Source organism: Ochotona princeps, chromosome 4, assembly GCF_030435755.1.
Source record: "Ochotona princeps isolate mOchPri1 chromosome 4, mOchPri1.hap1, whole genome shotgun sequence".
Classification (NCBI taxonomy): Eukaryota; Metazoa; Chordata; class Mammalia; order Lagomorpha; family Ochotonidae; genus Ochotona; species Ochotona princeps.
In genome coordinates, this window is record NC_080835.1 from 71,343,088 (window position 1) to 71,366,709 (window position 23,622).

General features: G+C 42.7%; 2 protein-coding genes across 2 annotated transcripts in view; both read right to left on the reverse strand.

The window, feature by feature from the left end:
- Window positions 1-1,580: 1,580 nt before the first annotated feature.
- Window positions 1,581-8,076, reverse strand: ATP5MG (ATP synthase membrane subunit g). Its single transcript, XM_004585122.3, has 3 exons — window positions 7,919-8,076; window positions 2,997-3,157; window positions 1,581-1,799 (listed from the first exon to the last, which is right to left on the reverse strand). Exons 1-3 carry the CDS (start codon window positions 7,968-7,970, stop codon window positions 1,701-1,703), a joined length of 312 nt encoding a protein of 103 aa, XP_004585179.2. The 5' UTR covers window positions 7,971-8,076; the 3' UTR covers window positions 1,581-1,700.
- A 5,350-nt stretch (window positions 8,077-13,426) lies between these two features.
- The window catches only part of UBE4A (ubiquitination factor E4A), a 32,199-nt gene continuing 22,003 nt past the window's right edge, over window positions 13,427-23,622 (reverse strand). The window contains exons 13-20 of the mRNA XM_004585121.3: window positions 22,667-22,854; window positions 20,854-20,954; window positions 20,649-20,762; window positions 19,414-19,588; window positions 17,039-17,219; window positions 16,452-16,599; window positions 14,839-14,996; window positions 13,427-13,622 (exon numbers count right to left, since the gene is read on the reverse strand). Of these exons, the coding sequence (XP_004585178.2) occupies window positions 13,493-13,622; window positions 14,839-14,996; window positions 16,452-16,599; window positions 17,039-17,219; window positions 19,414-19,588; window positions 20,649-20,762; window positions 20,854-20,954; window positions 22,667-22,854 (1,195 nt within the window). The 3' untranslated portion in view covers window positions 13,427-13,492. The remainder of the gene's footprint in view (window positions 13,623-14,838; window positions 14,997-16,451; window positions 16,600-17,038; window positions 17,220-19,413; window positions 19,589-20,648; window positions 20,763-20,853; window positions 20,955-22,666; window positions 22,855-23,622) is intronic.

The window sequence follows — 23,622 nt, forward strand, 5'->3', positions numbered from 1 at the left end:
GACTATGTGGTTTAAAATAGTCACATCACATAGTATCAACCAACTAGGTGTCTGCAGGTTCTAATTTGTACAGGCTGATCTTAACCTTCTGCAAAGACCTGGTTTCAATTTTGATCACCTGTGTTTATAACAGAAGCAGTAAGCTGGGACTATTTCCTATTTCAGAGGAGCAGCAGACTCTATAGAGACCTCCTTGCCCTCCATTATGCTAGAGTAGCATACTCAAGTGGAATCCTCCATCAGGTCCCTAGATTCCATTCTTGGCTCTGGCTCCAGTAACAGTGTTTCTGCTGCCCATCTGGGAGGTCAGGATAGAATTTCCAAGTCCTAGCTGAAGCCCAGCCTCATTCTGGCCATTGCAGGCACTTGAGAAATGAACCAGCCTGTCTCTCTTCTCGTCTGTTTCTCAAATAAAAAACAAGTAAAGCATTAGTTGTATAAACACACAGGATAATTTCGGACTGATAAGGTTCAAACTTATTAAAGTATTACCATTCTGTGTGTTATAATACATTTGTAACAGAATGGAAATCGACTCCCTTCTGATCATCAGCAGCTGGCACTGCACGTTTTGCTGAGTCTGAAGAGTTAATGATGAATTTACCAATGTACCCGTGAGCCAGCCACTGATGACAGAGTCCCAGAAAAAGCCAATGATCAGTCTCTTTAACTTGGACAAAGTTTCAAGACCATAGATTGGAATTAATTATTATTATTTTTAAAGATTGATTTATTTTTATTACAAAGTCAGATATACAGAGAGGATGATCTTCTGTCTGATGATTCACTCCCCAAGTGAGCCGCAACGGCCGGTGCTGAGCTGATCCAAAGCTGGGAACCTGGAATCTCTTTCGGGTCTCCCACGCGGGTGCAGGGTCCCAAAGCTTTGGGCCGTCCTCGACTGCTTTCCCAGGCCACAAGCAGGGAGCTGGATGGGAGGCAGAGCTGCCGGGATTAGAACCGGTGCCCATATGGGATTCTGGGCGTTCAAGGCAAGGACTTTAGCTGCTAGGCCACGCCGCCAGGCCCCACAGATTGGAATTAATCACTTTTACTCATTTCAGGACATAATGTACTATTTGAGATCCATGGATGACACTTGGTTATAGCCCTTTCAAACAGCCACAGGCTATTTTATTTTTGTAAAGATAGCTACTAAAATTGGTAAAGCAGGTTAAAAACATACCAACATGAGAAATAAAATGTAGATCATGGCTCTCATCCACTGTGTCCTACTGTTAAAGATGTTATAAGCACACTTCTTAGATTACTGCTCTACTATTCTCTTAGGAAGGCCATTTATTTTGACATTAATTATCTCAACATTTATAGACAAAGCTATTGTTCAAGGAACTTATCAAGACCAAATTCTGACTTTCCAAAAGCCTTTTCTTTGATTTTGCTGGAAATAAAACTTAAATATCATAAATGGCAAACCTCCAAATGAAAAATGTTATCCTCATATGCCCATATATCAAGTTGATATATTTACATACATCCTTTCCAGTTTAAGCCCTGCATGCATTTGGAGGTGTATTACTGTGTCAGAGCAAAAGAACCCAGTCTAACATCAGGAGAAATTGTGACTCAGTATGTAGCATCTGAAGAGAGAAATTTATTTTTGACATATTCAGATAACAGTTTCAACACACATGGTCCAAAACCATACAAATAATAAATCAGATGTTAAAGATTGGTCTTTAAACATTATATCCAACGATGCCACGCTTGCCTATGATCTCTCCGATATAAAACCACATCCACACCTCAGTGGCCACCAAGCCATTCAGCATAGCCTCCTAAAAAAAAAAAAAAAAAAAAAAAGAAGCACAAATTTTAAGGTCCCCTCTTTTTTTCTTAGCTATGTAAAATTATTTTTTTTCCATAATTAAGTGACAGAGTATAAGGATGCTATTTAAAACCAGTGGATAACAAAGTTGAGTTTTACTGAAGTTGACTTCGTTCAACTGCTGAGAATACTTTAACTTTCAATTTTGTAAGGTAAGTAGTACAGAGCTTATAAATTCTTTCAAAGCATTCTTTAAAGGCCTGAACTGACTTAACCCTTTCATTATAGTTTATGAGACACTTTATAGGCCCTAAAACCACCCACATCCTGGAAATAGCTGACAGAGTTAGGGCATTCATATGAAAGGATGGCTACAGGAAGGCTATGTCTGGCCCCTACCCCGCCAAATCTGTTCCAAGATGAAGGGCACTATCTTCCTCGTAGATAATTTTTATTCATTTACAATAATTTAGTTTAATTCTTCCTTAGTACTTAGCACTTGATATATTAGGGCCTTTAAAACAAAACCCATACAAACGAGTCCAGGAAGCATTATGTTACACAAGCACAAATTAGGGTCTTGAAATTTTAGTTGAAAAAAGACTTTTCCGTAATAAATCCAGGCCTTCATCGTTTAGCACTTCTGGAAGTGAGTTTTCCTCTTCAAAATAGACCAGAACTTATTGTATCTTGTTCCTGAATTAAGTAAACATAAAAACCATGCAACGATTCTTATCGTTGTTTGATCTTATCTTCAGGAAATTCAATAACCCCAGCTTTGGTACTTTTGTCTTCCACAATAAGCACTAATTTTCTGATGCTGATACTGTTTGAGATCATATGGCTGAAGTAGACTACCGAAGAATAAAAGCACAGATCCAGCAAAATAAGCTATCTTGTTTTACTGTACTAGCTAAAATAAACGGAGCAGAACATTTTCCTGGTAAAAAATGCTTACTTTTTTTTTTTTTTTTGCTACAGTGTAAAACTACTAGGAGGCTAAGGCATAAAATAGGCCAATTATTGCTACCCAGCAGGACCAAATCAGAACAGCGGTTTCTTCCTCAGCAGTTTGGAAGACTTATCTCTCATTCCATGGGATCCAACCTCAGTGGAAAATGCATGCATTAATCAAAACAATCAAAAAAATCCCAAGGGCACACATTTTCTGTTATGCACATACGTTTTCACTTTAGCCCATGGTTACCTTAACTGTGAGCTGTTTGAAGCTACCAGTCTGAGCACTGTGGATTATTTTTTTCAGGCTTTGAATCGCTGTAGGGATCTCAGCAGGGGTTGGAGGAACTAGCTCAACCTTGGCATAGTGCCAAAATGTGGCCAATCGAGGCTTCGAGTAAGTCACAGCAGCTGGAAAACAAAACAAAACAAAAAACCTAGGATGAACTCACCAGAGACCAAAAGAAGCAGATGTGTGGGCTGGACACAAATATTTATTCATGCATTGCATTCATTCACTGCTCGTACCAAATGTGCAGCCGGTGTGAGAAGTCAAAGCTGTTCCCTGGTCACAAGAGGCTTTTTGAGATGCACAGCACCTGTGTCACAGGGCGTCCAAGCAGCAGGAAGCTAGAAGTGCACTCTGGGATGCCAAGGCTTCCCTGGTGGCCTGCCAGTACTATGACTGCATTTACGAACGGCAACTCCAGTTAAAGGAAAAGTTACTAGAATTTCGATTCAATGACAAGAAACCTGCAGGGATTTATTCACTTTCTTGGTACAGATGCCACAAACTCGGGAAGGTAGAGGTGTAGCAGGGGAAAGAAGGAGCTATGTAGAACAGCAAACCTGAAGAATAAGGTTGAAAACATGATTTAGATGCAATTCAGACAGCATCCGTTTTTGGTATCCTCAGTTTCTGCAGGATAAAGTGTCCCTTTTTCAAAAGCACTGCAAAGACAGTAAAACCTCAGTGCATGATTCAGAGCAGTATCTCTTACTTATTTTCCTCAAGGTATTTACTATACTCAGAAGAGAATCCTTAATAAATGGCAGAAAAATTTGACTTTGGCAAAATAGTTTTATAAAAAAAATGAGACTATAATAAAAATAGCACAGTGTCTGGTACTGTGGCTCACCCACTGTTTGTGATCATAACATCAGAGTGCTAGTCTGAATCCTAGCTGCTTCACTTAAAAAAAAAAAAAAAAGATTTTATTTATTTTTATTGGAAAGGCAGATACATAGAGAGGAGGAGAGTCAGAGAGGAAGATCTTCTGTCTGCTGATTCACTCCCCAAGTGGCCACAATGGACAGAGCTGACCCAATCTGAAGCCTGGAGCCTGGAGCTTCTTCTGGGTCTCCCATGTGGATGCAGCATCCCAAGGCTTTGGGCCATCCTCGACTGCTTTCCCAGGCCACAAGCAGAAAGCTGGATGGGAAATGGGGCTACCAGGATACTAACTGGTACCCATATGGGACCTCAGCCACTAGGCTACAGTGCCGGGCCCTGCTTCACTTCTGATACAATTTCTTGCTAAGATACCAGAGACAGCAGTGCACCTCTGGCCAGGTACTTGAGGACCCTGACACTTAGGTGGCAGACCCAGATAACTGTCTGGCTCCAGGGTTTGGCCTGGCCTACGTCTAGCTGTTATGATTATGTGGGGAGTGAATCCATGATTTTTGGAAGACCTCTCTGTCATTCTGCTTTTCAAACAGGTAAATCTTAATAAACGAAAAAAAACAAAACACTCAGAAGCCAAACCATCCACTAAATGCCTATTCAAATATGGATTATCCAAAGCTTTCAATGGCTATGTTATCATTAATTGCCTGTATTTAGAGGTTTGGTTATTAGAATCAGTTGCCTATCTCACCATCTGTACTTGGAGACATGGAGAAATCTTTAAGGAGACACAAAGCTATAGAGATTGTTTCAAATACAAATGTCAGGCCCGGCGAGATGGTTCAGTGGCTAAATCCTTACTTTGCATGTGCTGGGATCCCATATGGGTGCTGGCTTGGGTCCTGGCTGCTCCACTTCTTTTTTTATTTATTTATTTTTTAAAGATTTATTTATTTTTATTGGAAAGTCAGATATACAGAGAGGAGGAAAGACAGAGAGGAAGATGTTCCGTCCGATGATTTACTCCCCAAGTGAGCCGCAACGGCCGATGCTGTGCCGATCCAAAGCCAGGAGCCAGGAACTTCTTCCAGGTCTCCCACACGGGTGCAGAGTCCCAAGGCTTTGGGCTGTCCTCGACTGCTTTCCCAGGCCACAAGCAGGGAGCTGGATGGGAAGTGGAGCTACCGGGACTAGAACTGGCGCCCATATGGGATCCCAGCACGTTGAAGGCGAGGACTTTAGCCGCTAGGCCATGCCACTGGGCCCTGCTCCACTTCTTATCCAGCTCCCTGCCTCTGACCTGGGAAAGCAATAGAGGATGGCTCAAAGCCTTGGGATACTACACTTATGTGGGAGACCTGGAAGAAGATCCTAACTTTGGATTGGTTCAGTTTTGGCTGCTGCAGCCAGTTGGAGAGTGAACCAGCAAACAGAATATCTTTCTGTCTCTCCTTTTATCTATAAATCTGTCTTTCCAATAAAAATAAATCTTAAAAACAAAAAAAAACCTCACCCATAGCTTTGAAAAACAAACACAACTCCTAATGTCTACAACATAGGACAAAGAAAAAATTTCAACTATCTTTGAAACTAACAATAGATCATTTTAAAAGAAAAAAGGATCGGGGCTGGTATGATGGAGTGGCAAGCTATTCTTCCACACGTGGCTTGGCATCCCACATTGGTGCTGGTTCCAGTCCTGGCTGCTCCTCTTCTGATCCAGTTCCCAGTTAAGTTTCAGACCAGCTCAGCTCTGAACCAGTTTATGGAAGACGTCTCATCTGTAACTCTTTAAGAGAATCAGTACACTGTACATAAACACTGCTTTAGTTGGTTGTTTTTTTCTTGGGGGTATACAAAGTTAAAAAAGTCGGAAGTTGCTTTACATGTACACAGGGATGTAAATGATGGGGTGGTGGAACCTGTTTTCTCATAGAAGAAGAGACTAACAAGATAAATAAACCCCACGGTACTGGTCAGAGTTGGAGATATCAAATGACCTCATATTGAACTTACTATATGGATAAATTACACATCTGCATGTATATAAATGCATTAGTATGACACACAACACACACGTACACCCCTCCCCATATATACATCTCTGTACACCAAAGAGGGCCTAAAAGCACAAGTTATTCTAGTAGCAAAGAACCAAATCAGCAGATTTATATCTTGCTTTCTAAATTCCATTGTCCAATAAAAGGAACTAGGGCTCTGTGGGGGAGTGGCTGAATAATTCTAAGCCTGGAGTAGGAGAAATACAAAAATGAAGGAGGCACGTTAAAGGGCCATAGCCCCCAAGGGCCTAGACTGGAGCAATCTGACCAACACAGCCTAATACTAGGTGTCTGAGGCGAAGCTTGAAGCACCAATGATGTCCTGTCACATGGCTATCACTGACCTGATATGTGACTAGGTACTACATCTCTTCACAGACTAACCACAAGAAAAGCATCAGCAAAGTTCAGCATGAGGAACACTTTTTTCTAGGATTCTCTGAGTAGATCCTTAGATATCTCACGATAATCAAGTTCATGAGAAACAAGGAAAGACTGGAAAATCGCCACAGATTAAGAGCTGAGATAAATCTAACAACGAAACACAAGTAAATGGGCTGCCCTGGTTTGAATTCTGCAACTGAAATAGATTAATAGAAAGTTTAAAAAATAGAAGTTCAAACAAAATTTAGAATTTAGTTTTGGAGAATAAAAATCCGACTCTGAGCTCCTCAAGGAAGTCTAAGGACAAAATCGTACACTGTTACAACCTCCCTCATCCCCTGAGGCGCTAGTGAATCCAATCTACAATTTTTACTAGACATTTATTATTTGTTTAATACACAAACTTAATGTCACAAAGCAAAATACATTTCTACATCAACTCTGTGGCCCTGACAGACTCCTCATTTGCCAGGACTTTTGGAAGAGCAGCACTTGAACAGAGGAGGCTTACACATTTCCTAACAAAAAAAAATTTTTTTGTTCTTTTGAGACTCGCACCATGGCTCAACAGGCTAAACCTCCATCAGTATTAGCCAGGAGCCCATATGGGCACCGGTTCATGTCTCGGCTGCTCCACTTCCCTTCCAGCTCCCTGCTTGCGGCCTGGGAAAGCAGTCAAGGACTGCCCAAAGCATTGGGACCTGCATCTGTGTGGGAGACCAGAAAGCGGCTCCTGGCTCCTGGCTTCGGATCAGTTCAGCTCCAACTGCTGTGGTCACCTGGGGAGTGAACCAGCGAACAGAAATTTTCTGTCTCTTCTCTGTATACCTGCCGTTCCAATAAAAATAAATAAATCTTTAAAAAGTTTATTTTCTTTTAAAGCAGTCCACAATTCCTCAACCGGCATCACTTAGGGTATGGGAAACCCATAATGTGAAAAAACGTCACTTTGAGACATTAAAGCAAGGCCTGAAAACATCTGTAGGAGCTAGAGATGTAAGTTCCGTTTTTATGTCTGAGAAATTGTAGGGCTTTCCAAGAGCCTCTTAGGATTCTAGTAAAATCAAAGTGGAAACCTAAACTCGTTGGGCAGCGTTCTGCACGACGGGGGAATGGCACTGGGCCCTGAAGACCTGCCACGGTCCTGTTGGGCTGCTGCAGGGAACAGAGACTCAGCAGGCATCAACAGGCTCCCCGTTCCTCTCTGGGGGAGCGCCGAGCAATGATAAAAATTCCGAGAATGCTAGTTTGCAGTAACAAGGTTGACTGCTGATAGAAACCCCAGTCCCAGGCTTACTGGGCCCGGAGGCTACTGGACCACAAAGCCCAGGGTCACATACCAGTCAGCCGACTGGGCAGGACGGAAGAACGTACGTCCCTGAGCACTCCTGCTGCTGCTGCCCCTCGGCTCCTCCGAGAAACAGGCCGCCGTAAGAGGCCGGACCCACGTCGGCCTCCCCTTCCAGTCACCCTTCCCGTCGGCCAGGGTCAGCAGCGCTCGGGGACCGCGGGGTTGTGAGAAGACCCCGGGCGGCTGCCCAGCCTCCGGCCCGCTCCCCGCCGCTTCCCCGCGCCCCTGCCTCGCGGGCCCGCGCTCACCGTTCACCAGCGCCGGGGCCTTCTCTGCGAGGTTTCGGACGAACTGGGCCATGGTGGCAGGCTGCGGAGTCCGTCGCCCCCAAGGCCGGCTGAATGTCACCCCCGGAAGGACCCGCTACAGGACCCCGTCCCGTTTCCAAGGTCCGGTCGCCTCTTTCCGCGCCTGTCGCGATACCTCGGGAGTCCCAGCATCTCCGCGAAATCTAGTCTTTCCACTTATTTTGTTCAGTCACGGAAGAGAATGTGGCTAACAAAAGATGAGCTCAGAGGATAGATGAGAAGCAATCTGTTTCTACAGAGAAACAGGCATATCTTGGGGCAGCCACCTGCGGAAGCCCGGAAAGGCAACAAAATGCGCATGCGGTCGAGCTCCTCCGGCCCTCTGCTGGCCCCGACCTCTTCTTAATGTGTAGGTCTGTTTCTGAGCTTTTTTGAGGGAGCTGAAATTCTAGTGACCCAACATGATCGTTTCAGAGGTCGAAAGGGCCAAGGACAAGCCTGTGAGATGAGGTTCCGCCTCTTGGCACCGTAGTAACGCCGTCAAACGATTTGGCTCGTTTTCTTGAGCTTTTGTTTAAATCCCTGTGTCCCCAGCATTCTGTCAGGGTTTGGACTCCATTGCCCAGTTCTCCAGCCAGCCACAGGAGTCATGCCAACGGGAGGGACGACGCCGCACTTACAATGCGCTTGGACGTTTTGGAATTGAACGACAGCCTGGGCACGGGGTCTGGATTCCCCATGGAGACTGGGACTGGCTAAAGACTAGAGTGCGGAGTGGCCGAGTTGGAATCTGAGGAGGATTCAGTGTAGACAGGAAGAAGCAGGTCGTCATTATGGGATCAAGGTGCTGATCCGCGATGGTTCCCTAGAGATGCTCGAGTCGATGGTCAGGAACAGCGGGCTGAAAGGGCATCTGTTGCCAAGTGACATTTGATGAGAACAGAACTCTAAGTAATGTATCTTGGGGAAGACTGAGCAAAAGTAATACTCAGAGAAAGCTTAGAGATAGCAAGAAATTTGAGTAGTTCTATTGAGTGGACCGCATTGTGACCCAGCAAGTTGGGTGGGCTACAGCCTGCAATGCTGGCATTCTGTATGAACGTCCTGGCTGCTCCACTTCTGAGCCTACCAGTGTCCCCAGGAAAAGCAGCAGCAGGTAACCCAAATAATTGGGCCCCCATCTCTTGGCTTTGGCCAGATCCAGCTTCTGGCAGTTGAAGTCATTAGGGGAGTGGCCCAGTGGATGCCCGATCTTCCCTGACTCTAATCCTGCCTTTAAACACTGAAACAGTATAAAGCAACTGTGTTTTTCAAGGAGTGATTAATTTGCCCTAGATGCTTCAGAAAGCAAATCATGTATGGGAAAGTTAATTTATCAATGTGAAAGCCTGGCATTATGTTAGAGCAGCTTCAAAAAGTTAGAAGCCAGAGTGAATCTGTGAGGCAATATGGCTGTAAAGAATACAAGTTAGGCTGCTGGAAGGGAATGTGGCACTCCAGGGAGATAGTGAAGGTGGAGAGGGGGTTTGAAAAGAGCCCTGCTGAGGAAGGGTGGCACCTTCTCTCCACCTGAGGTGATGGCACAAGTTTCTACATGGAGGCTCTTGTCTTTCTTTGCCCAGTGAAGTAGAAGGCAAAGCCATCCTAGTGTGGAGGGAAAAGGGGAGGGGAGGAGAGAAACTGAGAAGAGGGATTAAGCTTTGGAATAGCTGTTGAGGTTAAAAACACATGGAAAGGTCCTAGTTGCCAAAGTCCTTACCTTGCATGCGTCAGGATCCAATATGGGCGCCAGTTGGTATCCCAGCTGCTCCACTTCTCTTCCAGCTGTTTGTGGCCTGGGAAAGCAGTCAAGGAAAGTCCAAAGCCTTGGGACCCTACACCTGCGTGAGAGACCCTGAGGATGCTCCTGGCTTCAGACCATTGAGCCCCAGCTATTGTGGCCACGTAGGGGAGTGAACCAGCAGATGGAGGATCGCTCTGTCTCTCCTCTCCTCTCTGCAAATATGCCTTTCCAATAAAAATAAATGAATCTGGGCCTGGCTTGGTAGCCTAAAAGTCCTCAAATTGCACGTGCTGGGATACCCTGTGGATGCTAGTTTGTATCCTGGCTGCTCCACTTGCCATCCAGCTCCCTGTTTGTGGCCTGGGAAAGTAGTCGAGTATGGGCCAAAGCCTTGGGACCCTGCACCTGCATGGGAGACCTGGAAGAAGCTCTTGTGTCCTGTCTTCAGATTGGCTCAGCTCTTGCCATCGTGGCTGCTTGGGGAGTAAACTTCTCGGAAGATCTTACTCTGTACACTCCTCCTCTTTGTATAACTGCCTTTCCAATAAAAAAAAAATAAAATAAATCTCAAAAAAAAAAGACATGGAAAAAGTGGTGGGCAATACTATAGTCCTTGGTTTGTGGCTGCAACATTCTAAGGACTGTGCTGCTTTGAACCCAACAGCAGTGTCCACCTTGGACATGAGCTGAAGTGAACGGCTGGGTTCATTTAGGCTTGAAGTCTTGCATGGCTAGGGGCAAGAAATGGGAACATAATAGTAAATTATTAAAATAAGGCTCAGTCTAGTTGAAGAGGAAAAGTAATGCTAATAGGGAGTAGGTTTGGAAAGAAGCACGTCCTGAGATTGATGTTCTGAAGGTAATCCAGGATCCCTCCCAGAGGCCTACTGCATAAAACAGAGTTCAGCTGGCTCACACCCTTGAAACCATTAACAAAAAGTCAATAAACCCCTATGTTTCAGAGGGATTTTTCAAACTGTCCACTACTGTAATAAAATGAGAACAAAAGTTGTAAGTCAGGTGTTTCATTTATTAAACACAGATTTTGAACAAACACCCCCAGGCAAGTTTGACAAGAAGTAACCTTCCTGGAATGTTTTAAAATATAATTATGTTGATCAAGTTTTATTTCAATCAACCTCTTCTCTATTTTGATCTTCTCTATTTCTAGGCTCCTTTGCTGTTGGGCCATTGCAGCATGTGTGTTGTTTCCTCGCAGGACAGCCGCAGCGTAGCATCAGCCTCTGGCTTGTCAAGGTACCCGGCAGATTTAAGCTCTGTGGAATGGCTGCTTAGCAACCAGCATCAGAGAACGAAATGTTTGTTAAGAGGGTGATACCAAATAGCAACTGGCATCTTCACTTGTACTATTAAAAAAAAATCTTTAAAGTTTCCTTCAGTTTTTACACGTCCATTAACAACTTTATTTAAAAACAAAAACAGAAAACAAAACAGATTGCTTGATAAAACCTACTTAAATAATTTTCCAAGTTTAGTGTTAGCCTGTTGGTAGGCTAGGAGCACTCCAGGGCTGCTTCAGGAATCTTCGCTTATCCCACTGTCCTGAAGAGCCAACATGTAACACTGGGTATGTTGAAAGTCTCTCTAACACATTCAGAGCTGCTTCTGAGTTGAAACAACCTCATTCAGGTGTACCAAGGTGGGCATTTTTTCAAGGCTCATTTTTAGGATATCCTTAAATTATTTCACAGAAAGAAAAACAAACAAACAAAAGGGCACAGAGGACACTTGGTTTCTTCAGCAGTAGTGGCCTTCAGCTACACTCTGGACTTTGTGATGAGTAGAGAGAGCCAGCAGCATTGTTGCTGCCACAGCCATTCATTGAGTTTTAGGAAAAGTGCTTAAAAAAAAAAAGGTTGCCAGGAAAGGCTTCTAGTTTTGCACTTGATCTTAGCCAAAAGGCCGAGAAGCGATGGCTTCTAGTTTTGAAGATTAAATATAGACGTACATGCAGACAATAGAGGCAGCATAGTGTGTTAACTGGAAAGTTGGCCTCCCCTGCCCTTTTCTTTTTAAAATGAAAACATATTACTAGATTAGGCTTGGGAGATAAATGCAAGTGGATAGAAGCAGATTTCAGATCCAGTTCGGTCTCAGAGAGGTAAAGGAGGATAATAAATATGAAGTAAAGTTCATTTTCAGCAAATAGATAAGTTCTGTCAATCCGTGCCTCAACAATCTGGGGGGCACAATGAAATGATTTTAAATGCTGGCATTTGTAAAAGTATCCTAGATTTGCTTTTATTTATAAGCACAGCATTAGGCAATATCTGTTTACACTCAGACTGGGAGGTCTTCGCTGATGTGAGGTTCCCTAGCTGATATCAACAAAAATCGAGGACTGACTTGTAAAACCCTGTGTTGGAATATCCTAAAATTATTATCACCTTACTTAGGAGGCTATGTACTGTCCTCTGAAGGAACACCTGTTTAAAGATCATATCTCCTTTTTCAGTTATGCTATCATTAGGCATATAGGGCTGGTGATAGAGACAGTGCCTTGCCTCACTCAGCACATTAACTTGGACAAATGAGCAGAGCGCTCAAGCTCAACTGAGAAAAGTAAGGTCCATCTATTTACTAACTACTTAGGTTTCAGTGGATATTATACTTAAAAAGGCTTGTGCACAGAAGTTTGCTCACATTCCTATTTTGTTAATTGATGACCCAAAGCTGTGTTCAAAACAGCTCTTAGAAGTTAGGTCACAAGCCCAAGCAAACATTAATTATATACATTTGATAGCCTTGGAGTTTTATTCATTTATAATGAGTTAGTAAATATGGCTGTATACCGCCTACATCTTACATGGAAGAGGGAATATAAAGTGGTACTTGGTTTACACTAGACCAGTATAAAAATGCAGTGTGCATACCTACACCCACACTGACATACAATGCTGATATCAGTACATTAAAGTGACATTTTTCATGGTTACAAAATTTTTTGCTTAACTCTTCTACTCAGGTCTAGTTCCTGTAGCAACAAATTTCTTAGCCCCCTTTATATTTTTCACCCCCAAATTTTTCTGATGGAAGTACTAAAACTAAGTTTGCACTATTAATCTTCATGAAAAAGCCTACAGGGCTGAATTTTCAGTGATGAAAACCACAGAAGACAGCATCTGTGATGCCATCTTTGAGTTACAAGATAACACAATTTGCAGTTACCAACAACAGTTACATAAGATTCCTCTTGCTTTTTTTTTTCCTTTAAAATCTCACCTATTACTGTAGAAGCCTACACAAACATCAAGGCATCTGCTTTTATGTGAAAGGAAAGGCTTATGTTTAGATTATAAGAACTAGCGAACATAAAGGATTAACATGGTTTTCTGAAAATATTAGCTGTCACTGAAAATATGTGACTTACTAGATGAAAAGGGGCACTCAACAGAAACATCTGAGCAATGTTTGCAAGAAAAGCAGTAAGGTGGCAGAAAGCTTTAGTACTTAAAGTTAACATAATTTAAAGTAGGAAAAGGGAAAAGGAAGAAAAGGACGAGAGAACCAAAGAGTGAAAATCAGTGATTATGTCTAAACATGGTGATGTTACATGAAGTATAATTTCCTGCAAGCTAGGGGAGCATTGTCAAGTTCTTAGGAATCTTAATTATCATAATCTGAGTAACAGTGGTTCTCTAATTTAGTAAAGGGGAAGGAGAAAAAAGGAGGGGGGGAGAAAAAGAAAGCAACAGAACCAGAAGGAGAAACCACAAACAATTGTTTATCTGCATTCCGGGGTTGGTTTTGGCTTGTTTAGTCCACTGCGTCTATTCAAGCTGCTCCTTTTGTTGCTGCTTCCGCTCCGCGAGCCACCGCTGGATTTTTTCTTTTAGTACTGTGTTTGGCCGAATCTGGTCCATGGTGAGGGGACTACGGTTAAAGGGATCTGTTTGGTCACTGAGACAAAGAAAAGAAAGAGAACGTTGTTTCTGTAAACTCTAAAATATTAAGTCAAAATATAGAATACTGGGGAGCTCACTTTGTGACAAGCGTGGAGTGCATTACAGCTCTGAGCCAAATGCCAGATGGTCACTTAGGGATTAGAAAGAATGAAAAAGGAGTGACTCAAAGTGAGTGTGTGTGTGTTTTTAAAGTTGCATCTCTGCAGCTTAAAAAACAAAAACAAAAACAAAAACAACCCTAGCAGATAGATAGCATTTGTTCTCTGTGGCTTAAAGTGCTCTCCTTCTGTCACCAACTTGTAGATTTCCCCAAGGTATAGCCAATATAAAACACAGAATTTCACTGTCACCTTAGAGAAAGACATACCAACTAGCACAGCATCATGCTTTGAACAAATGTTTAATACCAAACACCAAGTGAGACAGAAAATTCGTTTTCTGATTATTAGAAATTTTAAGTTTGGATCAATTGAGAGGATTAAAAATGATTTGAGAAGCAGAGAAAGTGACGAAGAGAAATAAACACACAGAGCTCCTGCGTACTGGTGATCATCTAAATGCCTGTATCAGCCTGGGCTGTACCTCGCTGAAGCCAGGAGCCAGGAACTCAACCCTGAGACCCAGAACTTGAGTTACTCTCAGGGTGTGCATCAGCAGGACGCTAGAACCAGGAGAGAAGCTGTGACCCAAACCCAGATATTGCAATATGGGATGGAGGTCTTCCAACCAATGTCTAAACCACTAGGTCAAGCCCTTGCCCCTCAGTGTGAAGGGTCTATTCAGGCAATAAATCAGCTACTAATTACTATTTTGTACCTACAGATGTATTACTTTTTTTTTTGTAGATAATCAGGAGGCTGACTGTCCAAGTGCAGGCAGGCTTGGGGCAAATTCAGGGTTAGCGTGGTTGAGTACAATGAGAGTAACAAAATGTGTTAGCTCACAGGATGAATATAAAATGAGAATCATGTCATGTCAACATTTACTCCATGTTGACAGATTATATAACATATGTTCTAAATATTTAAACCTTTAACGATCAAGTAATTACAAACTGTGATGTTCCAACACATCAATAAATCAGCAATTACAAGGCACTCAGTGCGTGCAAACTGCTGTAGTGGGTACCTGGGAGAAAAAAGAAAAACAAAAAAACATGGTCCAGGAGCATGGCCCTGCATGTCGAAGGCTACCTCCGGGGACTGGCATACCTCAGCAAATGTCTGGCAATGGTGGAGCGATCCACGGTGACTCTGGAAGACGGCAGCACCACAGGGTCAGACATCAGTGTGCTCATGATGGGATCCAGAAACTCGTCACAGGCATCTGCATAGGTCTCCTCCTCCTGCTGCTGCAGGTCTGCCAGGGACTGAGCATATGCGTGTCAGTGACAAACAACAGCCACATTCCAAATCCTCACAGAGGACCTCTTAATCTTGGTCACTAACACCCCTTGACAAGAGTGAGGAGTCTTAGCTTTATTTTCTTTTTCTTTATTTTGATTTTTAGGATATAATTCCGTAGGGTGTGGGGTTGCCTCGGCTCCCCACCTTAGCTTTATTTTTTAAAGAGTAAGCCAGGGTAGATATTTCAGGTGCAAAATTAGCAGCAGCTACCCCCAAATCTGAAACTTCCGGCTGGACTGGCACTGTGTCTCAGTGTTAGCAGGAAGAGAGGCGTAAGTGTGCACACACAGCATTCTCCTGGCAGCAGTTCTGCTGTGTGTGCCACTATTCCAAGTAGGGTGAGGCTCAGCTGGGCAGGAGGGCACTGCTGGCACAGTCAGATCATGAGCTTATGTATGAAAAGCAGTTTCAGGTGTTTGGTCCAAACAGGAATAGGCATTTAAAAGTGACTTCAACACTGGATTCCTTTGTAGCTGTAGCTCCCCAGGGGTCTGCAAAGCTGCAGGCCAAGATGGAGCTCAGTTCAATTAAAAAAAAAATGCAATGAGGGAAGACTGTTATCAATAGGGAGAATTTTTCATGAGTCTTGTTTGCTATACTTTTTCTTCCTTTGCTTCTTCTAATGCTATTTCAAACTCCAAAGGGAATAGCTAAATACCAATGCAGCATTTTTCAATTGTATGCATATGCCAGTATAAGCTAACTACCAACTGCCGACTAGAAAAGAAAAAATTTACAAAAATCAAGAAATGAAAATAATTATCTTGAATATAATTCTAAAAATTTCTTTTGGACTAACATTCTGAATTTTCAAACCTACTGATGGCAGGTTGAGTAAGTTTTTTTTTTTTTAAATGGCCTAACTGAATGTGTATATTCCCCTCTTCTGGTAGAAGTTTAAGTGTGCTCTCACTATCATACCAAAAGTAGTGTTAGTAATAAGAATGTTAGTTTTGTTTATTAACTAACCAGGAAGCACCTGTTTCTGCATTTTTCAAGGTAATGCTGCTTTTCTTCCTGAAACAGGGTTAAAAAGCAGCACAGCTGAGATGACCATATGTTTTTTAAAAAGTCTGACTGATTTGAAAGGCAAATGAGACAGAATGAAAGAGTGGGAGATAGAGACCAGAGATTTTTCATCAGCTGGTTTGTTCCCTAAATGCCCACAACTGTCCAAACCAGGCCAGGCTGGAGCTAGGAACTCTATCCAGGTCTCCCATGTGGGCAGTAGGAATCCTGGTGCCCAGGCCATCATCTATTGCCACCCAGCATAGGAATCTGGGTCAGGGTTCGATCTTAGGCACTTCAAAAGGGATGTAGGTATGCGAAGTGGTGGCTTAACCCACTTTGCCACAATGCCCAGCCCTTATAATGTGATTTTTTAAGGGACGTGTTAGCAAATAAACTCTCTTCCTCACCTTGACTTTCTCTGCCAAGTTGCTAAAAGCCACAATCATATTCCCAGGTTTATTTATTTTCTTCAGGACTCGAACTGTCTGTGCGAAGAGAGTTGGGGAGTAGGAGCGTCCATCCTTGGGCACAGTGGCACAGAAATTCTCTTCATCCCTGCAAGGCCAGCACAGAAGGTCAGAGAGCCCAAGTGGGGAGGTGAGTGGAGGAGACGACAGAGACACTGCCCAGCAAGCATTCTCATTGCCTGCGAGCCCTCAATGTTCTCATCTGGGAAGACTGTGTGTGCGTGTTCTGGGAATGAGGCCTATATGGTAACCCTACCCATAAAAGAATACTCGTTCAACAACAGTACAACCAGAAAAGTTTCTCTTTGCACAGATCAAGGCAGAATGTTGGAAATCCTAAGCGATATTCCCTTGAGTCACACCACATCTCCTTATTTAACACTACAGAAGATTCCTCCAACAGCCAGTTAGAAACGCAGTGTTTTCTTTTCCATTTCCACACAATGCCAACCAGTCATTCAATCTTCAAAGCCATGGAACAAAACTTTAAGCTTCCCCCTGGCTTGCCCCATTTCAGTCTCACATACCCAAGATTTAAGTAGATGGTGCAGATATCTGAAACGAGCTGCTGGGGTTTAAAGTCAAATTCACTGAAGTCCTTGACTTTCAAGGCACCCATCTTGGGGCCCACCAGGTGCTGCAGGAAGTAGTTCAGCATGGAGATGATGCGCTCAGCCAGGAAAGGATGCACAAATAGGGATTTGATTTCTGGGGGAAAAAAAAGCCAGTCTCTTATTAAACTCAGCTTTGCAATCTTTTACTTATTACGTCTAGTGTTCCTAGAGATCTTTGGGGACTACTTTTATTTTACCATTTTAATAAATGTATACGCTGGTGCTGTCCAAAATAGTACCCTCTTGTCACATGTAGCTTTTAAAATTTAAATTGGCAAAATTAAAAAATTCAGTTCTGTAATTGTACTAGCCATATTTCTAGTGTTATCTGGATGTATGCAACACGTACATACAATACGAGACAGCTCAGAATATTTTCATCAAACAGATGATCCGATCTGCTCCCCCACACACTTTTTTTAAAATTGTGAGGTGAGAGAATGAGCAACAATGTGTTTGTAACTCCTCAAATGCTTTATTTTTTAAAATTTAAATATTTATTTATTTTTACTGAAAAGTCAGATATACAGAGAGGAAGGTCTTCTGTCCACTGATTCACTCCCCAAGTGGCCACAATGACCAGAGCTGCACTAATCTGAAGCCAGGAGCTAGGAGCCTCTTCAGGGTTTCTCACGCATGGGCAGGGTCCCAAGGCTTTGGGCCATCCTCGATTGTTTTCCCAGGCCACAAGCAGGGAGCTGGATGGGAAGTGGGGCTGCCGGGACACAAACCAGTGCCCATATGGGATTCTGGTGCATTAAAGGTGAGGACTTTAGCCACTAGGCCACTGCACAGGGTCTGCCCCTTACTAGCTTTGTTGTCTCATTTTGAGGGTTACACCTTATTTCAGCTTCTCCAGAAATGGTGTATTAGCAACAGATCTCACACCTTCATGGCAAAAAATCCCCTTATTTTACCAGCAAACACATCTGATGGTTGACTGCAGGATTCTAAGCTGAAAAAATTTTCCTTCAGAATGTTTTCCAGCTTTAGATATCACTGTTGAACATGACATCATGACCTCCCGACATTTCACAATGATGCATCTTACTGTGAACTTCAGAAAAGGTGCTGTGCAGGATACTTTGCACTGGATTTAGAGTGTTTTTGAATCTGGGAGAAAACTTATGGTATTATCTCATAAATTCCTCTTCATTTTTCTCTTTTGGCACTTTCTTAGGCCTATTCCTTTATTTTATTTATTTGTGTATCATATTGTATTTTATTTTAAGATTTATTGGAGGGCCCAATGTGTAGTCTGGTGGTTAAAGTCCTTGCCTTGCATGTGACGTGATCAGTTCATATCCTGGCTGCTCCACTTCCCTTCCAGCTCCCTGCCTGAGTACTGGGAAAGCAGTTGAAGATGGCCCAAAGCCTTGGGACCCTGCACCTGCGTGAGACCTAGAAGAGGCTCCTGGCTCCTGGCTTTGGATTGGCTCGGCTCCAGTTATTGCGGCCACTTGGGAGTAAACTAGTGGATGGAAGATCTTTCTGTCTCTCCTTCTCTCTGTAATTCTGACTTTCCAATAAGGGGGAAAAAAGGCTTTATTTGAAAGGCAGCAGAGTGGGAGATAGATCAATACTTAATTGGGTGAATTGGATGCAATGGCACGGGCTGGACTAGGCCGAACCTAGGAGCAGGAATTCCCTGCAAGTTAGACCATCTTTTATTTTCTTATCCTTTCTTTTTCTTCTAATTTCCATCCTTTCCTTCTGTTCTACTTTCATGGAGCAGTTTTTTGAGATTCTCTCGAAGAGTTTAAATTTCTGATGTATGTTGTTTTCAGTATTCACAGGTTCTTCCTAATTTTTTAGCCTCTATGGTCTTGTGATATGAGTGTTCTATTTTTCTTACTCCTGAGATTCTAAGTTTTCATCTATTACCTGTGTTTCACATTACAGCCTATCAGATATCTTTTAACTGAGGCATTATAAATCATCATTTTAATATGTGATTAATATAAAAACTACTAAGATTTTATATTTAACCAGGATTCCTGACTATGTTTCAGATGAACATGCACACACGTGCGTGTGCGTGCGCACACATACACACTCATACACAGCTAACCTGTCCTCAAGAAAATATCTGAGTGACTGATGCTTTCTGGGAGTTCTGCGAGTGGAGCCATTTCCTCAGCCCCATGTCAAGAGCAGGAAGCTTTGCCAGTGAGTCAATTCCCTGAGGTGGAAAGGGCGCTGTCACTGGAGTCCGAGTTCTTTGGTTCAGCTGGCAGATCCCTCACATGAAATGGATCTTCTGGGGAGGCAGCGCCTTATTTATTTACCTGATGTCAAGAAGGCCAGCGTCCCGATGGTTTCATTGGACATGATGTTGTGGAAACGTGCCAGCTGTCCAAACATCTGCAGGCCAGCCTCCTTCTCTCGGCGGGCTTCTGGACTCAGATTGTCCCATTCCCCCTGGTCCTTTTCAATCTGCTGGATCTTTATCTTGCTCAAATACTATAGAAAGCAGAGGGGGCACAGATCAGAGAAGAAAGACTAGGTGGGAGGAACATGACACTTAAGAGGTCCTATTTAAAATCCAGCTAACTAAGCCTGGAAAATCAGACACCACAGGGAAAGACTTGGGTCTGTCAGCAAAGGGCTAAAGATTAGAAAGAACTTTATAAGAAAAAAAGTTCTCCTTTCATACAGATTTATTTCAACTTGTGCAGATTCACACATGGGTCCTCTAGAAAGAGTACAGCACCATGGAATAGAAATTAGGACAAACAGTGTAGTACAGAAAACCCAGGCCAACAACAGCAGGCTACAGTAAAAAACCGATGCCAATGTATTCTCTCTGAAACACAAAAACCACCCCACCACCATTGAAAGAAAGTCACTCAAAATATCAAATATGCATGATGTCTAGAAGGTTAAACGATACATTTTTAAATCTCATCTTTCTTGCTGTTGTACCAAACAACATGCTAAACTTAAATCTAGGGGCTGATGCTGTGGTATAGCACACCAGGCCTGTAGTGCCAGTGTCCTGATTGCTCTCTCTACTTCCCATCCAGCTCCTTGCTGATAGCTTCAGAAAGCAGCAGAGGATGACTTAAGTCCTTGAGGCCCTGCACCCACATGGGAGAAATGGAAAAAGCTCGTGGCTTCAGACTAGCTAAACTCCAGCCATTATGACCATCTGGGGAGTGAGGCAGCAGATGGAAGACCTCTCGACTTCTCTTTCTCTTTTATTTATTTGTCTTTCAAGTAAAGACAAATAAATAAAAACAAGAAATAGTGCAAAATCACAAAGCAATATCCTCTGATTTCTTCTGTAGTGTTGGCTTGATTACTCCTGTCAGTACACTTCCTGCCAAAATATCCATTCTAGCTCAAGACACTCTAGTTCATCAGAATACTAATGTAGAAAGCTCTGGAATGGCAAGCTGGGCACTACTACTTGTACATTTTTGGTATTCAAGACCTAGAGGCACAACGACTGCTTTAATATGATCAAAAGATGGACAAATAATGATGATGATTTGATGTTATGGAATTAGATATTTTTTACCTGTATGGCTTCATCCAAAAGAAAGATGGCATCATTCATCAGTAGGTTAAGAAAGCGAAGGAAAAGTGGGGGATTCATGGCTTCTAAATTCTTGGAGGCATAGTCAGCCAAATCCTGTAAGTGCCAGCCCAAGAGAAACCAGCGTGAGTTCTGAACCACAGCTCGCTGAGCCATCTGAAGCAGCTGGCTTCACAGAGACTCTTACCTTAATGCTCTCCCGGTAGTTGTCTGTGTCCCACATGTATCTCAGGATGGGATACATGGGACGGCGGTAATTAAACTTCTGTTCAAATTGATGAGGGTCTCCTGGAACAAAGGTAAGAAAAGCATATCAGAAAGGTAGTGCTTTCAGGGAAACAATAAGAGCTCATGTCTATATGTAATCCTTTTGTTGTGAATGACACAGCCACTGGCAAAATCTTCCCCCCTAAAGTCAGGGTTGAGAAGTTGGGGGAGAATGGAGAGAGGTTAGTGGAACAAGGTTGCAGTGAGACACAGAGAATAGGTTCTGGTGCTCTCTTATACAGTGGGACTGTCTGCAGTGCACACTGATGGGTCATGTATTTCCAAACAGCTAGGAAAAGATCTGGAATATTATCGGCAAAGAAACAAACATTTGAGGGTACCACAATATACACATTTACTGAAACTTCATAATTTACTCCATAAATGTGTATAATTAGTATATATCAATAAAAAAAACAAAAACAAAAACAAAACATAACAAAAACTGGGGGAAAAAGTCTACACTGGTCCACTGCTCATCATCTCTTAACTGAGAACCTTGGGGAGACTGAGGTACCTTTCCAGCAAGGCCTAAACTGGGAAAACAAACAAACAAAAAGGAATAAAAGCCAAGGGAAATGAATGCGTCCAGAAGCAAAGGTGGCATCCCCAGATGAACGAGGCCTTCCTGGGCTAGTCATCCTGGCAGTGAAAGCCTTGTGGCCAAGGGAACACTAAGAAGTCCTCGCATTCTTCATAGTCAACCTCGCTGCAGAGCCAAACAGTTCTTGATTACTCTGGAAGAACCAGGCCAGGAGCAAAAATATCCAAGACTTTATACATTTTTAAAATATTAAAGGCATCACTAGAGCGCCACAAGAGGGGCAGAATCAAGGGAGAATAAAGGACTTAAGTCAGAACAAGGTTTACTTTCTGGCTCTGCATCATGCAGGTTTCTACCTTTGTTCAACTTCAACTCTTTGAGAGTTACTGGAAAAGTACTTAAAGATAACCCTTGGGTTCCTGGTCACATAATGGGACAACTGCAGGGATTAACTATACATCTTTTTATGTATTATGAACTATTTTGCATACTCATCAATCATTTTACAGGTAAGGAAACCAAAGCTTAGAGCTGAGGAACAGATAAAACCAGAATCTAAATATGGAAAGGCAGCTGGCAAAATATTAAATGCCTCTGTAAAATGTTACCAAATGTACTTACCATTGGATGGTAAGACACTTCCTTTAAAAGCAGTCTTAACAACTGCTTAACTTATTCTGTCTGAGTCACAGCACTGTTTAATCAAGCCTAGGGGCTCAGGGTTAGAGAGAAATGGAACTTTGTTGGTATCCTGGCTCTTGATTGTTAAACAGTTGAGGTTAAGATAAAGGAAGGTAAAGGTAAAGGCTGAAGTTAAGGTACTCAGTACCCAGTTTCATTATCCATTATTCTGGAAGTCCAGTGACAGCCCACGTTTAATCGGACAGTCTAGTTTTTTTTCAGTATGATTTGACCAAATCAAGTAATACAGGAAGTAAAAATAATTTTAGGTGAGACTGAGCTGGTTCTATTACACTATTGCTTATTAGTTGTAGACACAGACAAATAATTGAAACTTGTTGGACATCCCTGTCCTCCAATGTAAAATGGGCAAATCTATGAGGGATGTGAGAAACCTGGTCTAGAGTAGGTACGTGGCCAATGGTGGCTTGACAATTCTCTGCTCTTCACAGACTGAGCTACAGATCCTACTGGATCAGTCTCTCAGTTCTGGTCCTGGCTGCTTTACCTGTGAACTCAATGTCCACAAAAACCTTGATTAGCGCTTCTGCAAGCTGTGGTGCATGTGCAAAGTTGCAGAACACACGTTTCCGGTGGAACACACTGGACACCAGGGGGTTTGGGGCCTGATCCAGGTGGGGCATCACTGCTTCCAACACCTCAGCTAGCTTGGCCCTTAGGTGGGGATTCTTCATTCTGCAAATAGGGCAGAAAGTGAGGTGAGTAAGTGTACTTACCTCCCAAATGCACAACTTTGTTCTTTCCATATAAGGACCAAGATGTCCTACACCATCATGACAGGTGAAACCAGATCTACTTCTATTGTGTTGTTAACTTCATGGATTAAAAGGGTGGTGGTGATTCAGGATTTACCATTTAACCTTTAAGATGACAGCTTACAAAAGTAGGAGGGTGAGTTTTTCAGTTTCTATTTAATGTTTAGCCATTCTCTCTTCTGTTTTGTAACAACCCATTGTTTCCTGCTTACTATTATTCTCTGGTAGCTTCATCTTGGATAAACTTGGCTTTCCAAACTTGCTGGGGGTCAAGACTGGGCTATAATTATATTACCTGTAACGCACAGTGTGTGCCTAATAAAAAATAGTAGACTGATGACTTTTCATCCAGTTTGCAAACCTATCTACTTCTCACTGCCATGGCCTAGGAAACTGTGGGTCATTGTCTTTATTGTGCAGCAAATCTTTCCTTTTTAAAACTTTCTGCTTTCTTCAGCCTACATACACAATGCACAAAAAAATATACAAATGATAGTATATTCCTTTGGAAAAGAGGATTAAAAGCTGTGAGTGAGAAGATTTGAGATCAGAAATAAAGTGACCCAAGTTTCCTGATTATCCCACTCGAAAAAAAGAGCAAACTTTGTTGTCACATGATTATTACAAGATCATTAATTAGCACCTGGCTGCAACTGACAAGGCTTCTGGCACTACTGTAACTAGTTTA

What these genes read in the sequence shown, in the direction of transcription:
- ATP5MG (XM_004585122.3), bottom strand. Translation starts at nt 7,970, where the DNA reads ATGGCCCAGTTCGTCCGAAACCTCGCAGAGAAGGCCCCGGCGCTGGTG. An exon ending in GGCCCCGGCGCTGGTGAACG is followed by an intron (nt 3,158 to 7,918) that starts GTGAGCGCGGGC and finishes TTTGTTTTCCAG; the next exon opens with CTGCTGTGACTTACTCGAAG. An exon ending in TCAAACAGCTCACAGTTAAG is followed by an intron (nt 1,800 to 2,996) that starts GTAACCATGGGC and finishes TTTTTTTTTTAG; the next exon opens with GAGGCTATGCTGAATGGCTT.